The sequence below is a fragment of the Pseudophryne corroboree genome, chromosome 3 (assembly GCF_028390025.1).
Source record: "Pseudophryne corroboree isolate aPseCor3 chromosome 3, aPseCor3.hap2, whole genome shotgun sequence".
NCBI lineage: Eukaryota > Metazoa > Chordata > Amphibia > Anura > Myobatrachidae > Pseudophryne > Pseudophryne corroboree.
The window spans coordinates 266,925,567-266,942,382 of NC_086446.1; the positions used below are offsets into that span (position 1 = coordinate 266,925,567).

The 16,816-nt window shown below is 42.8% G+C and overlaps 1 protein-coding gene across 2 annotated transcripts in view; it reads right to left on the minus strand.

Annotated features, from left to right (window-relative positions):
• Nucleotides 1–1,043: 1,043 nt before the first annotated feature.
• Nucleotides 1,044–16,816, minus strand: part of PMEPA1 (prostate transmembrane protein, androgen induced 1) — an 89,097-nt gene continuing 73,324 nt past the window's right edge. For both annotated transcript variants that reach the window (XM_063959054.1, XM_063959055.1), the window contains exons 2-4: nucleotides 7,856–8,010; nucleotides 2,963–3,016; nucleotides 1,044–2,249 (exon numbers count right to left, since the gene is read on the minus strand). In XM_063959054.1, the coding sequence (XP_063815124.1) occupies nucleotides 1,707–2,249; nucleotides 2,963–3,016; nucleotides 7,856–8,010 (752 nt within the window). In that variant the 3' untranslated portion in view covers nucleotides 1,044–1,706. The remainder of the gene's footprint in view (nucleotides 2,250–2,962; nucleotides 3,017–7,855; nucleotides 8,011–16,816) is intronic.

Below are 16,816 nucleotides of genomic sequence, written 5' to 3' on the forward strand. Positions count from 1 at the left end.
ATTTGATACTCTTTCTCGCTTCAGCTAATAGAAAACAAAAAATTGTAACAATTGACATTATGGCATCTACTAGGCCACTGACATTTCCTTATAAAGAAATTGCACAATGGTAGTTCCCTTAAACTGCATTTTCACGCAGCCATTATGTGGACATCACCTAATAATTTGCTTGAAACCAGTGACATCAGAAGTACATTTTCAAGATTAGAATGGTTTGAACATATAGCATCAGTTTTGTGCCAGAAGGGAAGACGTATTAAGCCTTGGAGAGAGATAAAGTACCAATCAGTTCCTGTCATTTTTTCAAAAACAACCTGAAAAATGACAAAAGCTGATTGGTCAATACTTTATTGCGCTCGACTTTATCACTCACCAAATTTCCCCCTTAGTGATGTAATAAAGAGCTAGTAAACTAATTGGCTGAGTGTGCCCTTCTCCGTGTTGGATCTGCCCACAAAATGGCTGCATGCACAGTTTGTAGGAGACGGGTACAGTTTAAGGGGCATATGTATCAAGATTGGAAAGAGAAAGTACCAACCCCTGCTCATAACTCAATTTTCAAACACAGTAAAGTGACAGAAGTTGATTGGTTGGTATTTTATTTCTCTCCAGTCACTGATACATACAGTATACCCCAAAATGTGCTATGCATTATGAGCAAAAGTACATAGAAACATATTAATAAAAGGTTTAGTGATAAATTAAACAGCTTGTAATAGAAAGTTGGATTGAAATCTAGAAATGCATTGTAATGACCGAAGACAATCAAAATCTCTAAAAACAAAAAACAAACACCTGTTTTTATGAAACATTTCATAACATAGTTGATCAACGCTGCACATATCCCTTTTTTTGTTTTGTATTTTCAGTTGTGGATCCGTTGTGGTAGACATGATACATTGTTGCTAACACAAGAACTGGTATAGTCATATCAAAAAATAGTGCAAAATTTTTACATTTATATAAATAACTCTTATCCCCTGCTTTTTAACATTTTACAACACGCTTTCCAAGTTGGCACTCAAACAACCCTCCCACCCCCCCTCAAAAAAAATCAGTTTGCTCTTTTTTTTCTCCTGTTTTTTTCTTTTTTTTTTTTTCTTTTTTCTGTGTCCATTTCTGATGACAAACATCCCAAAATGTATAGGCCCTTTTCTAATAAAAAAATACACTTCCCCTCACTCATACTCTTCTCTTATTTGTTTATATATATTTATATATTGCAAGTCTTTTAAAACAAATAGTTTTGTGCAAATATTTCAGGATTTTTTTTTCTTCCTTAACGTTAAGTGAGATATTAAGAAAAAAAATTAGTTATAAGGTGGATGGGGTATATATATGCAAGCACTCACGCAGGCTACTCCGCTTCTTAAAAGGAAGGAAAACAAAGTAAGAGCAACTGTGTAAGGTTTTCAAGACATGGCTAAACATATAAACAGGATTGCAAGCTTCTTCTGCTTGTGCATTCAACCAGACATAACAAGTAAATATTTATACAGGAAGAAGTGAAGATGGGGGAGGGATACATTTTCCTTTTACATTTACTCTCCTCCCCGACTTCTTCAGTGAAGTTCTTTCTCTGGTGCCCAATTAGCGGTCAGAAATGCAAGCAACATTTTGGCATTGCGGGATGAGCTGACAACGAAAAGGACTGAATAGAAGTGCAGTGTTTATTGATTTATTTCTCCTTTCGTTCGGTCTTGATTCTAAAATGGCTGTCTTTTTTGTTTGTCCTTATCTTTACTCCGTGCTACTGTGCTATCAAGACCATTGCTTTGCAAATTAAGTCTGCTGCTTTCTAATATAGAGGGCGTGCCCATATTCTGCTGCTGGTGCTGATAAAAAGAGGATCCGGGGTAATGACCTATGACCTCGCTATAGGTTGGAGGTGGGCCTTCCATCCTCCCATTGCTGCTGTAGGAAGTTGCGCTCACTCCAGAGTTGCTGCTTGGTGGGCAGGGCCCCCCGTAGACCGAACTATCAATTAAGTCACTGTCAAAGATTGTTCGGTTGGGAGGTGCCCGCACAGACTCTCGATTCAGTTCCATCTGTTGTTCTGGGTCACGGAGCTGTAACGTGCAGGGTCCCTGGTAGGGTGGCGGTTCCTCACCATCAGATAAAGAGATGGTGGGAGGCAGGTCAATCTCGTGTTGTATGTAGGGATAGGTGGGCTGGAAACGGTTGAAGCGATCTCGTTGGAGAAAGGGCGGGATGCCTAGTCTGTCCAAAGGTCTTGGTGTGTAAATGTGCTGTTCAGAGCAAGAAAAGAGTCACTGTTAGTTGGTATGCTTGAAATTCAAGTTTTATTAATATTGATTTAATCTAGATCAACAGTCAAGAGAGTAGACGGTTACTCAGATTTCCAATGGGATGAGGTCAAGGAATAACGACACCGGAATCCCGACCGGCACAATCCCGACATATTCTGCCTCTGTGGGTGTCCACGACACCCATAGAGGGAGAATAAATTAGTGTGCCGAGCGTAGCAAGGCACCGTGCCCGCAAGGGGCTGCGTTGCGCTCGCCCCCCTTTCGGGATTGTGCCGGTTGGGATTCCGACCACCGGGATCCCGTACTGATCCCTTTCCAATTACACTTTCCCCCCCCCCATAAGACCATTGTTCATATACTACACACACAAGCTACTGTATTCTCTGTCAAATTTTTATTTAAAATAATCAATTATCACTAATAAAAAGACTACCTTATCAACTAGACAACACAGACAAGTTCCCACCTATAGAAAAGTCATGTGGTCATACTACATTGCTGGAAAATGTGCAGTGAATGATAAACTGCTGTTAAATAACTAGGCCAGTTTTATACAAAAATGCAAACTGAAATCTATAAGAATTCTACAACGGAAATGAAAGAAGATGTTAATTCCGTGTGAGCTACAAACACAGGCCAATGTTAGTTTCTCTCTCTAAGACAACACAGTGGTTTGTGCCCTGCTATCTTACCTCTGCCACGCCATTTCCTGAAACTGTGCTCTCTGAAGGCCATAGACTTCCTTCCTGTGACAGGCAAAAAAATGAAACAATGTAAAGTATCTGCCTGTATCCATTATGTAAGTAAAGGCTCTAAAATGTCACAAATAAGTTACACAAGGAAACGTTTTCCATGTATTTAAAACAAACATGCAGAACAGAAACAGTTTTTAGTGGTGGTACTTGGACTCATTTTGCACATATTTATTTAAAAAGGGCTAAAAGTATTGTTGTTTTGAGTGGAATTAACCTAAAATTGCACATTACCAAAGTAGTCAAACATCGTTAAGTTTTCTGCGCATTTCTATGGGGGTAAGGCACCATTAGTGATTTTACTACACCACCTACACCTGACTGTTTTGGAGGCACTTTGCAGCGATTGCGCTTAACTGAATTCCAGTTACTCAAGGATTCCGGATTGAACTGGCAAATTAACAGATCCCTCAACATGGCTATATGTCTGAGCAGTTCTTCTCATATGCTTAAATGGGTCTTGTTGAGGATTCTCCAGAACACACCCTTCTGAACTAGCCATTCATGCAAATTACAAAGTTACAGGAGAGGGGTTTGGCCAAACCTCAGTAGAGCCTGAGAGAATCTCCTGTTCTGACTGCTTAGACTGCTCAGGAATGTCAATGGATTATCCAAGCACCAGGATGTCTATTTTTATTATTTATTTTGGTTAACTAAATTCACCCAAAACAATTATTTTATTTTTGGTGGGATGAACCTTTACATTTATGTAAAAACATCCTGTAAAAACAATTACCAGCCAGGCAAAAATAAATAAATAGTTATATTAAAAAATAAATATATTTATTTTTTTAAACTTGATGTGGAGTCATCTAAAATGTACAAAAGAGTATGTATATTCTTCTGCTAAAGAGAAAGGCCACGTTAGCATCCCAACCCTGGTACCATAAAGTCCTTATGGAGTGGAAGGGTCTTCAAAACCCATCATGCTCTATAAGCCTTTGGAGGTCCCCCTACCCTGGGGATGCTCCTATGTGTCTGTAAGGCCCCATCACTGCAGCCAGAGTTTGATCTTGGCCAGTAAACTGAGTAGAGGGTGTCACAAAATGGTCAAGAAGCACAAGACATAACGCATGCTTGTGCCTTACTACATATACTGTACTAAGTCTCACTGGGAACAATTAATAAGGATAAGATGACTATGCAAATAGGCCTCTTCAAAAGGAGAATGAGTCCACTAAACATCCAGGAGCAGACGGATCCATTTCTGCCTAGGTTTGGCCAGTTCCACGCTATCAACACAGCATTGCTTACATTTGACAGGGGAGAGGTTTCGAAAGGCAGCTCATGTGTTTCAGCATGGAAAATAAACCATAATAAAAAGATAAAACACAAATAAACAAACAAACAATCTCAGACAATGGTAATTCAGGAAGAATGCAAGATTTAATAGCACTGTTGCAAATAATGTTCTGCTTTTACCAGATAAACCAGATAAAATATTGTAGAAATATTATCTGTATGCTGGCAGAATGCTTGAAACATTATTTAAATTACCAGCAACCCCATATCACACCTCCTCCACATTTGCAAGCACACAGGGTAAATTGGGCAGCCATTAACTAACCTATTGTTGCTACATTTTATTTGGCATCTTGCATTAACCCACATGGGCAATCAGAACCAGGCAAAACATACTGCCCACCCCTCACTTCTTACATTGGTAGCCAAGAAATAGTGCGGGTAACATCTTTAGCGCCTGTATGGGGTTCTAGCTAAATGCCCAGTGCCAATCTCTGGGCTCAACACGGACGTTGAGGGCCAGGAAGCAACAGCTTCACGTGTAAGAAGCTGCTGCCTTATTCTCCTTCAAGTCAGTGTCTGACACTCTTTGTGGAGGTACCGCAGGGCCACTAAACATTGGATAAGTGACATACTGTATTATAAAGCAAAAAAAGTCTCCTGAATCTTTTTCTAGCTCCTTAATGTAAAACAATAATGAACATAGGCCCTTATTAAACTTCCTACGCTTTTTTACAAAAAACACAGATGGCCGCTTTCACATGTACAAAATCTACAGCGTGCGTAGACTTGATTGCATCCCTGAAGGATGCGATATGCCATCGCAAATTGATCGACAGCGGCGGCCGTTGGGGGTCAACAGGTCATTGTGGTTGTGTGGACCGGACAGCAGAGTCGTGTCTGGACAGATTTAGGGGCAATTGCGTGACATCGCACACAGCTGCTCCGATTAAAAAGATGCGTACAAAGGGGGCATCCTTAATTTCTCATCCTGCGATGTGATTGCAACTGAATTGCCGTCGCATTGCTAGGCGGAACTTTGCATGCTGGTCGGCACCCAGCATGTGATCGTACTGATCAGCAGGTTCTGCTTTTTAGCAGAATCTGCTACTCAACCTGAATAGGGTCCAGTGCCATATGTTAAACCATACAGTGAAAAAAAAAAATAGATTCACTGTGACAATGTTTTTGTTTGGTCTGAAAGACATGTGCCTGCCACATGATCTGTGTATTTTTTTTAGTTTGATATGGTTTTCTCCAGCCAGCACATGGACAGAGATCTACCAACCAAGTAATCCCTCTAAAGGCTTATATCCCAATCACTTGATATTTTGAAAATGAACTTCATTTAAAAGAGATACAAAATGACTTGTTTTAATTATCCTGCTTACGGCAGCAATGTCTGATACAAAAATAAAATCCTGGTGGATTAAAATGCATGACAAGTAAAATGAAACCAATGATCTTTCAATTATGCTTGCAGAGACCAGAGTGGTACAATTACATAGGCAAAGTCAAAATAAATATCAGCCATGGGATCCAATGGAATACTAGCCTCAGCAGACAAATTATGTAAAAGGTCTAGAATACGTATTATATTATACAAAGCCAAAGCAGACCTTATTTTCAATGGGTGGTAGCCTGTTAGAATGGGATGAGAAAGGTGGAAGGAGCAAATTCTGAATGCTGTAAAGTATGCTGATAAATAACGCAAGAGTTTCTGCCATGGGACAAGGTGAATGCTTTGAAGAATGTGGAGGATTAGGGAAGGGGAGAAGCTGTACATTTTACTCATGCAATTTCTTCCAAGGAAGCTTAACCACTTAACAGACAGTTCATAAAATAGTTTTTGTATAATTTGTTTATTTCATATACAGTAGTTTAAAAAGTATTTTTTTTTAAGCATTTCAATATTATACTATTGCACATCTGTAGAAAGGATCTCCTTGTCAAAAACTGGGGGACATAGTAAGGCAGCGTGGTCGCATATGATCTGACCACGCCAGTTACAGTAAGTGGTTAAAGGCTGCAATTCAATATTCAGACGTTCACTTTGCAAAATGGCTGCCACCACTATGTGGAGTTCAGGAGACATCATAGCATGCTGGGTAAAATGCTCTCACATCTTCTTTATTTGTTTTGCATGCTATAGTGTACAAAGGGGTGTAGTATGGTATGCCGGCGGTCGGGCTCCCGGCGACCAGCATACCGGCGCCGGGAGCCTGACAGCCGGCATACCGACAGTGTGGAGAGCGCAAATTAGTCCCTTGCGGGCTCGCTGCGCTCACCACGCTGCAGGCACGGTGACGCGCGCCACGCTATTTTATTCTCCCTCCAGGGGGGTCGTGGACCCCCACAAGGGAGAATAAGTGTCAGTATGCCGGCTGTCGGGATTCTGGCGCCGGTATACTGTGCGCCGGGATCCCGACAGCCGGCATACTGAAGACCACCCGGACAAAGCAATACAGGTTGAGTCTCCCTTATCCAAAATGCTTGGGACCAGAGGTATTTTGGATATGGGATTTTTCCGTATTTTGGAATAATTGCATACCATAATGAGACATCATGGTGATGGGACCTAAATCTAAGCACGGAATGCATTTATGTTACATATACAATTTATACACACAGCCTGAAGATAATTTTAGCCAATATTTTTTATAACTTTGTGCATTAAACAAAGTGTGTCTACATTCACACAATTCATTTATGTTTCATATACACCTTATACACACAGCCTGAAGAACATTTAATACAATATTTTTAATAACTTTGTGTATTAAACAAAGTTTGTGTACATTGAGCCATCAAAAAACAAAGGTTTCACTATCTCAGTCTCACGCAAAAAAGTCCGTATTTCGGAATATTCCGTATTTCGGAATATTTGGATATGGGATACTCAACCTGTATACAGTAAAGCGAAAAAATAGATGCTCTGGTGACAGGCTACACATTTGACATTTAACATTCAGCGTTTAAGATGTATTTCAAGAAGTTAAATGCTTGTAAACAAATGAAAAACATATTTGCATTGCTACTTGCATTTACCTGCCGCGGCATGTGGTTCTTTGAACAATATTTTATCCACTGAAGTGTATCTGATACACGTCAATTTTAAAAGTTACAGTCACGCCAAGTAACCGCAATGAGATACAGTTAAATGTTAGATTTTTTCCTTGGACAAGGTAAGCTCCTGCTTAGTTACAGACCCTAATAGAAGCATGGCTGGGATGCAGTTAATTTGCCGGCTGTCGGTATCCCGGTGATCAGGATACCGACACCGGAATCCAGACAGCTGACAATGGAGACAGCCGGAAACCCGGCTCACAGGGGCTATTCCCACTCGTGGGTGTCCACGACACCCTTACAGTGGGAATAAAACATGTGGCAAGAGCAGCGAGCCACCGAGCCCGCAGCGTGGCTAGAGCATCGAGTCCGCAAGGTGACTCTTTGCACTCGCCACCCTGCCGTCATACTGGCGACCGGGATGCCGCTATCTGTATACTGACGGCCGGCATCCCAGCCGCCAGTAAATCATACTGATCCCGCATACATAAATACAAACTGATCTCGCACCTACAGAGTACTTACCGAAGAAAGGTTTTCTTCCCGCCTCCTCCCATGGCTGTGTCGGTGAATGAAGGATCGTGCAGAAAGCTTGTAGTGGTTTAAGAGACACGTGATTACCACAACCATGACCATCATCACCACTACGATGATGATTATCTGAACGAACTCCAGCTCCGCTGTAAGGGGAGAGAAAGGGGTGGGTTACTAGTGATTCAGGGAAAAAAAGCTCATTACCCGGAATGCAATTTGGAACTTATTTAATAAATGTTTCACTACTTTTAATCAGACTTTATGGCAATGGGACTCAAACATACAATACTAGGATAAATACACTCTCAGATTTAATACAGTGGTGGAGATTTCATTCCTGGCCTGTTGCGGCCAAGAAAAGTTAAAGCTTGCCAAGTGCTGAATAGGTTTTTACACTATATTATATTGCAGATGGCAAAAGTGCCGCTTGCATCTAAAGGGTTGGAGTGACCTTTTAATCACTTTGGGTTGAAAGTCTGCCAACCTCCACACTAGTCTAAGTCTGAGATAACCTGAATAATCATTAACCAATAAAGAGAAATAAGAGTTAGTTGCCAGAGGGTTAGTAAAGCCTTTACATTTAGTACTTTCAAATAAATATATTCTTTAATCCCTCGGTTGTTGTAACAAATGTTATATTCAAGCATGTTCATGACTCACTTGTGCATACACATTAGATACTAATAAAAGGGGACATATGCACACAGTAGAGGTGGGACAGCATGTTGGCACATATTATTTCACCAGGAAGTGCACAGTGCCACTCAGCTCCACGCTATCACTAGTGTCCAGTGAACTGCCAGGTTGTATTCTGGTTCAGAACAAAAACTGTCTGCCTCCACAGTGTACACCTAAAAGATCCTCTTTTAAAACATAACTATTCTGAGGTAGCTTAGTCTTTCAGAATGTAACAAGAGTGTTGTGATGTGCCTGCTTGCATGCAGAGGATAACACCCTAATACTGGTATCTATGGTTGGAGGCATAACAGCTCCCTCGTGACTCTGTTCATGACACACCAGAGACAGCAATAGTGCAACTGGTTCTAAGTCCTAATCGACAGACGTCTTTTTCCAATTGTGATGCCTCTGTCTGACAGGGGTGCAGTGTCAAGTCAGACAAGGGATAATGGGACATGCTCGAACTAAAACACTGCCTCATTTAAATGTTCCTATCTATTAATTAGAGCTGAAGACCTTTTATCGAATTATGTTGCCTGACCTGGCCAATAGTAGCCTTTAAAGCCATGAGCCATGCCCCCACCTCCCCTCTTTAGTGCTACTGTTTGTACCAGGAGAAGGCGATGGAAAAACCAAAAGGTAAGGAAAAAGATGACATAAGAAACCTTAGGAGAGGGATTCACCAATGTTAATGTTTGGTTGCTTGATGGGTCCTGTTGCCTTATCACTTATCATACCTATATATAAAAATGTATCCTTCAAAAATGACTTCACTTGCTGCAATAAACCGTGAAAACATGGAGTGGACTCAGAAGATAAGAACAAGCCTCTACAAGGGCTTTATATTTAGTGTGGACACGATGATCTTTGCACATTTCACCTGACTGTTAGGAATTCCACAGTAATGGAACAGACAAGAGCAAGTTCCAGATAAATTCTGTTCCTGCAATTAGTTTTAAGTACAGATATTTAGGGAATGTTCAATAAATGGTCTCTGTATTCTCCCAAAAATAGGTACGTATATTAGTACAGACATGTACAATACCTGCAAACAGGAAAACCATCCTGTGTTCTGCTTTATACAGCTCTACAAATAGATGATTTGCGGCTTTTTTTTTGTTTTTGTTTACCATAAAGAAACTATTGTAACACATTTGAGGTCAGATGCTAAATCCTAGCAAATACAGTATAAAGTTGCGTTTGGGATAGAGGGTCACTTGTCCTCATTAACTGGTTCCTTTCCAGACAGATTCTTGGTATTATAAAGCCCAGCTCCTGGCCCTGCATGATGGGATAATTAAGGGTTGGCTCTGTGGCTGCATCTTGGCAGTACCTCCACTTTCCTAGTCTTGGGGAGTACATTCCAGATGTAATTGGCCATCCCTTGTCAAGATGACCAGTGATTCACAGACTCCAAGCTGGCAACAACATAAAGAGCTCTTTAAAGAAACATCTAGCACTTTGGAGTACGAGTCCCTCCTTGCAGATAACGGAGTCCTTGTACAGACTCCCGGGGAGGGACACTGACTCTGAACCCAGAGCAGACATGACAAATTCAGTACAGCTTACCCCCCTCCACAGAATAATTATACATCCCAGTATCAAGTGCAACATAATAGAAAACCCAGTGAAGCTTATGAATGCAGAACTGCACCTCAAACAAATGTTTATACATAGATTGTATAATTTACACTATATGGCTACTTCCAGATGGGTATTTTATTCTTATGAAAAAAATCAAATCCAGTGGCCTTTCTATGTGCATGGATAATGACAGTGTCCTAATACCTGTACCGCTGTTTTGCAAAACAAAACTAAAAAGAACCAAATAGGTATTTCTTAGTATTTTCTGAAGAAGCAATTCAAGTTTAGGTGCATACACACGGTGAGATCCTTGCCCGATTAGGACCATGCGATTTCCCTTGAACTCCCCCAGAGCCCAGATAGCACAGATAGTCAAAATCTATACTATCTGTGCTGGAGATTTTGTGATTTTGACTAAGTGCCAATTTTGACTATACTTTGTACTAGATAGTACACTAGTCAAGACTGACTTGCCTGCACAGTCCCTCTAGCCTTGCGATACCGACCCCGGATCAAATCGGTATCGCAAGCTGCCTAAAGGGCCCCATACACTAGACCGATTTTGTCCAACATCGTGGGAAATTGTGCATTTTTGGTGTGTATACGATCCGATCCGATGCACGGCCCCGTGAGCGTGGGATCGGATCCTCCAGGTCATTAGTGCTGCACTCGTGATATGTCGTAATCAAATGGAATCGTATGGATTCGTACGGAAAAAAGTGTGCTTTTTGTGGTTGCGATGTATCACACAAGTTTGACTGACATTCTCCAGGACACTCCCAGCCCCTGTAGCCCTCAATCCAGCCCATCAGATGTATCTGATGGTACCTGTGAATGCATGCTATCCATCGCATGCGATAAGTCGGCGCTTGACATATTGTATGCGATGTATAGCATGCTCAAAAAAAGTCAAATTGTACCAAATCGTTTGGAATCTTATGTAAACACTCCCGGGAAGCTCCCGGGAGTGTTCAAGGGAAATCGTATACGGTTTCACCAACTGATACATCGTTCTAGTGTATGGGGCCCTTAACACCTTGAGATGTGCACTAACTTTCCTTAAGATAGTCAGAATCTTACAGAGTTATCTCACCGTGTGTACACACCTTTAAACAGACATGTTTTTTTTAAAGCATATCTGAAGTGTAAAGTTTCTTCATAGATGCACTGAAAAAAATCCATCTCGGCACAACTTTATGGCTTGTAACATCTGTTATAAACACTGGTACGCAACATGCTAGCTCTAGGTAAGAGGAAGTGGCTTGCAAAGGTGGTCTGCCTACAACTCTGACAATCTCTGTAATAGCTACTCTCCACTTCTTCAGTAATAGGCTAAATGAATCACCCTTCCTCTTCTCTCTTAAGAAATTGACAAAACATGTACGGTTTTTGCACTCGACCCTAAATAGAGTTTTAGAGTCAAAAACAATGTGCTACAATGTAGAATAGTCTTCTGTCTCAAATCTACATTGTACTGTAATGCAAACAATTCAGAAGGCAAAATAATACTTTATACAGTACAATGTACTTTTTTCTCCGTTAATGACAAAAAGGCAACATACAAGGAATAGTCTAACCCTGTGGTTCCCAAACTTTTTTGAATCATAGCACCCTTGAGTTTCAGACTTTTTTTTTCACAGTACCCCTAAGCCAAAAGTTTCTTATTGAGAAATTTAGAATGGACTATTAAATTAAGAAAAAAGGTATAGGTCATCCTTAGGGTCAGTTGTGTGGTGAGGGACAGGATTTGCTTCTGTTTATCCACATGTTTTATGACTGACAGCCACCAGCACTGGTTTGGCCTATTACATTGACCATAAATAATTTGAATTGGTCCTGGACCACCCATCCAAGACACCCCACAAGTGTCCCGAGGCACCCCAGGGAGCCACGGCACACAGTTTGAGAACCACTGCACTAATGGCTTGAAACAAACAAACATCATGATCAAGCTTTCAGCACTCTACAGTTCCTTGCTTGACCAGGTAAGGTAAAATGAAACCTTACAAAAATTACATTCACGGAAAAACTTAGTTTAGTTTAAACAAGAAAAAAAGTACAGGCTTATATATTTGTATAGTAATTATGTACTCAGCCAAACAAATATTTGTGAAAAAATGGCTCATATGAAAGGGACTACTACCCGGGTAAAATGATAATTTCTCCTCCCTTTAAGCAACAATCATCCCTGGTATACAAACGTTCTCTCATCTGCTGTGTAGATCACAGAGGTCTTAGCAGACAATTCTCCCCGAGATAAATGCATTTCAAACTAGTAGACCTCACACCCAACTTGTTCCTGTTTGTTCCTCTGTTAACACTCTTCACAATGCAGCATCAGAGAGGACGAGAAATCACACTGCTGTGGGAAGATTTCTTCTTTTTTACATTTCATACCCAGTGATTGCTTATTCATTGAGGTGATCAGTTCTGCACAAAAAATACTAAGGACGTGTTCATAATAATGCATTTTGTCTATACGAGTTCTGATATGTCTTAAGGGACATTTTTGTGCAAGTCTAAAGTGCCCATATATAATGTAATGTTGATGGTCTCACATCACAGCGCACACAGGCACAAAATGACTGCCGATCTTGCACAAGGAATATTCTGAAGTCTATCAGAACAGCAGAAAGGAGTGTCTGAATGATGGCCACTAATACACCAAGCGCGTAGCCATTATGTGAATGCACTAAGAGTAGCAAATGTAATGAGACCATCCCAGCCCTGTAACTAATTTCAAATACAGGTACAACATTGATTATCCGGCACCTGATGGTCTGGCACCTCTTTTAATCTGGACACATCAGGCCCAGGGGATGACTAGGCTGCGGGTTAGGGTTAAACTGTGGGAGGTTTAGGTGCTGGGAGAGGGGGGGGGGGGGGGGGGGGGGGGAGAGTTAGTCTGTGAGAGGCAGTCAAGTTGGAGGAGTTTTAGGATTAGGGGGAGGCGGTGGGTAAACTGTCGGGATGCTGCTGTGTATACCACCAATTATACAGCAAAATGGATAATCTGGCACCGTGCTGGAATCAAGGATGCTGGATTATCGGTGATATACCTGTATTCTGTATTGACAATAAAGCTAATTGCACGAAAGCCGACAAGATCCCTGTCCAATTTGGCCATTCATGTGTTTGACAAATTTGGGCCAGTCTCACTCTGCCCCAATGAAGCTTACAATCTGATTTCCTAAACCAGGCACATAAAACACAATCAACTAACTAACTAACTAACTAACTAACTAACTAACTAACTAACTACTTTAGTGTGTTTTTAGACAATGAGCAGAAAAGAAAACACAAGTGGTCACAGAAGAACATGCTAACCACTGGCCCACCATGTCACCTCTAATGAAGTACTGCAGCAGTAAGCTGCCAAATGTTTTGCATTTCCCTGCGTAAATCAGAGGTTACATACGTATCCTTCGGAATTCAAGAGAAAGTGTATACATTGTCAGATCCGGAATTCAGCGACTAATGGTAAAATTAAAGGGTGTTCAGTTTCAAAATGGAATTAAATGAAATAATAGGATTTTGGTACTTACCGGTAAATCCTTTTCTCCTAGTCCGTAGAGGATGCTGGGGACTCCAAAAGGACCATGGGGTATAGACGGGATCCGCAGGAGCTTGGGCACACTGAAAAGACTGAAGACTGGGTGTGAACTGGCTCCTCCCTCTATGCCCCTCCTCCAGACCTCAGTTATAGGAACTGTGCCCAGGAGAAACGGACATTTCGAGGAAAGGAATTTTGTGTAAACTAAGGGCTACAAACATCCCAGCCCTCACCACAACCATACCGTACAACCAGAGTAACAGTAAACCAGATAACAGTATGAAAAAACAACAGCAACAAGCTGAAACCAGAAATACACAACCCGTGTATAAACTAAGTGAACCGACAAGAGAACACCGCAAGAAACAGTCTGCACTGGGATGGGCGCCCAGCATCCTCTACGGACTAGGAGAAAAGGATTTACCGATAAGTACCAAAATCCTATTTTCTCTTACGTCCTAGAGGATGCTGGGGAATCCAAAAGGACCATGGGGTTTATACCAAAGCTCCAGACCGGGCGGGAGAGTGCGGACGACTCTGCAGCACCGACTGAGCAAACTCAAGGTCCTCATCAGCCAGGGCATCAAACTTATAGAACTTGGCAAAAGTGTTTGAACCCAACCAAGTAGCCGCTCGACAGAGCTGTAAAGCCGAGACACCCCGGGCAGCCGCCCAAGACGAGCCCACCTTCCTGGTAGAATGGGCTTTAACCGACTTCGGCACCGGTAATCCGGCCGAAGAATGAGCCTGCTGAATCGTACTACAAATCCAGCGTGCAATAGTCTGTTTTGAAGCAGGATGACCAATCTTGTTGGAAGCGTATAGGACAAACAGTGCCTCAGTTTTCCTGGCAACCGCCGTACGGGCGACGTAGATCTTCAACGCCCTCACTACATCCAGAGACCTTGGAACTGTCCCAGCATCCCTGGCCACCGGTACCACAATAGGTTGATTAATGTGAAACGAGGAGACCAACTTTGGTAAAAATTGTTGACGAGTCCTCAATTCTGCCCTATCCGAATGAAAGACCAAGTACGGACTTTTATGAGATAAGGCCGCCAACTCAGACACCCGCCTGGCAGAAGCCAGTGCCAACAACATGACTACCTTCCAGGTGAGAAACTTCAACTCAACCTTACGCAAAGGCTCAAACCAGGAAGACATGAGAAACTGTAGGACCACGTCCAGATCCCATGGGGCCACAGGAGGCACAAACGGAGGATTGATATGCAAAACTCCTATCACGAACGTCTGAACCTCTGGGAGGGCAGCCAGTTCTCTTTGAAAGAAAATAGACAATGCCGAAATCTGCACCTTGATGGAGCCCAACTTCAGGCCTGCATCCACACCAGCCTGCAAAAAGTGGAGAAAACGCCCCAAATTAAATTCTTCTGAAGGAGCCTTTTTAAACTCACACCAGGAAACATACTTCTTCCAAATACGGTGATAATGCTTCGCCGTAACCTCCTTCCTAGCCCTGAGGAGAGCAGGTATGACCTCTCCTGGAATACCTTTACGAGCTAAGATCTGGCGCTCAACTTCCATGCCGTCAAACGCAGCCGCGGTAAGTCTGGAAACATGCATGGACCCTGCAACAACAGGTCCTCTCTTAGAGGAAGCGGGCAAGGATCTTCCACTAGTAATTCCTGAAGATCCGGATACCAGGCCCTTCTTGGCCAATCTGGAACTACGAGAATCGCCTGAACCCTTGCTCGCCGAATGATCCCCAGTACCTTTGGAATGGGAGGAAGTGGAGGGAACACATAAACCGACTTGAACACCCACGGAGACACGAAGGCATCCACCGCACTGGCTTGGGGGTCCCTTGACCTGGAACAATACCTCGGAAGCTTCTTGTTGAGACGAGACGCCATCATGTCTATCAGAGGGAGTCCCCAACGCTTTTGTCACTTCTGCAAACACCTCTTGATGAAGAGCCCACTCTCCCAGATGGAGATCGTGTCTGCTGAGGAAGTCTGCTTCCCAGTTGTCTACTCCCGGAAGGAAGACTGCTGACAGGGCGCTCCGGTGTTGTTCCGCCCAGCGAAGGATTCTTGTGGCCTCCGCCATTGCCGCTCTGCTCCTTGTGCTGCCTTGATGGTTGATATGTGCCACCGCTGTGATGTTGTCTGACTGTACCAGCACAGGTCGACCCTGAAGGAGGCTTCTTGCCTGTAGCAGGCCATTGTAAATGGCTTTTAACTGGAGAACATTTATGTGGAGACCAGCTTCCTAGAACAACCATCTCCCCTGGAAGTTCCTGCCTTGAGTGACTGCACCCCAGCCCCGGAGACTCGCATCTGTCGTCAGAAGCACCCAATCCAGGATACCGAACCGGCGTCCCTCTAGGAGGTGAGACCCCTGTAGCCACCACAGGAGGGAAATTCTGGCTCTGGGAGATAGACTTATCTTCCGGTGTATGTGCAGGTGAGACCCGGACCATTTGCTCAGCAAGTCCCACTGAAACACCCGGGCATGAAACCTGCCGAACAGAATGGCTTCGTACGTCACCACCATCTTCCCCAGAACGCGCGTACATTGATGGATGGACACAGTCTTCGGCTTCAGAAGTTCCCTGACCAACAACTGCAGTTCTAGAGCCTTTTCTTGTGGAAGAAAAACTCTCTGTAACTCCGTGTCGAGAATCATGCCCAGAAAAGGACAGCCGGGTGGTCGGAATCAACTGAGATTTTGGTAAGTTTAGCAGCCAACCGTGCTGTCGAAGCACCGACAGCACCAAGTCCACACTCCTTAGCAACCTTTCCTTGGACCTCACCGTTATCAGGAGATCGTCCAAGTACGGGATAATTGAAATTGAAACCCCCTGCTTGCGAAGGAGAACCATCATTTCTGCCATGACCTTGGTGAACACTCTTGGGGCCGTGGAAAGGCCAAATGGCAACGTTTGAAATTGGTAATGAGAGTCCTTTATCGCAAACCTGAGGAAGGCCTGATGCGAAGGAAATATCGGGACGTGTAAGTAGGCATCCTTTATGTCGACTGACGCCATACAATCCCCCCCTTCTAGGCTGGAAATCACAGCTCGAAGAGATTCCATCTTGAACTTGAAAACTTTTAAGTATGGATTGAGGGATTTTAGATTCAGAATCGGTCTGACCGAACCGTCCGGTTTCGGG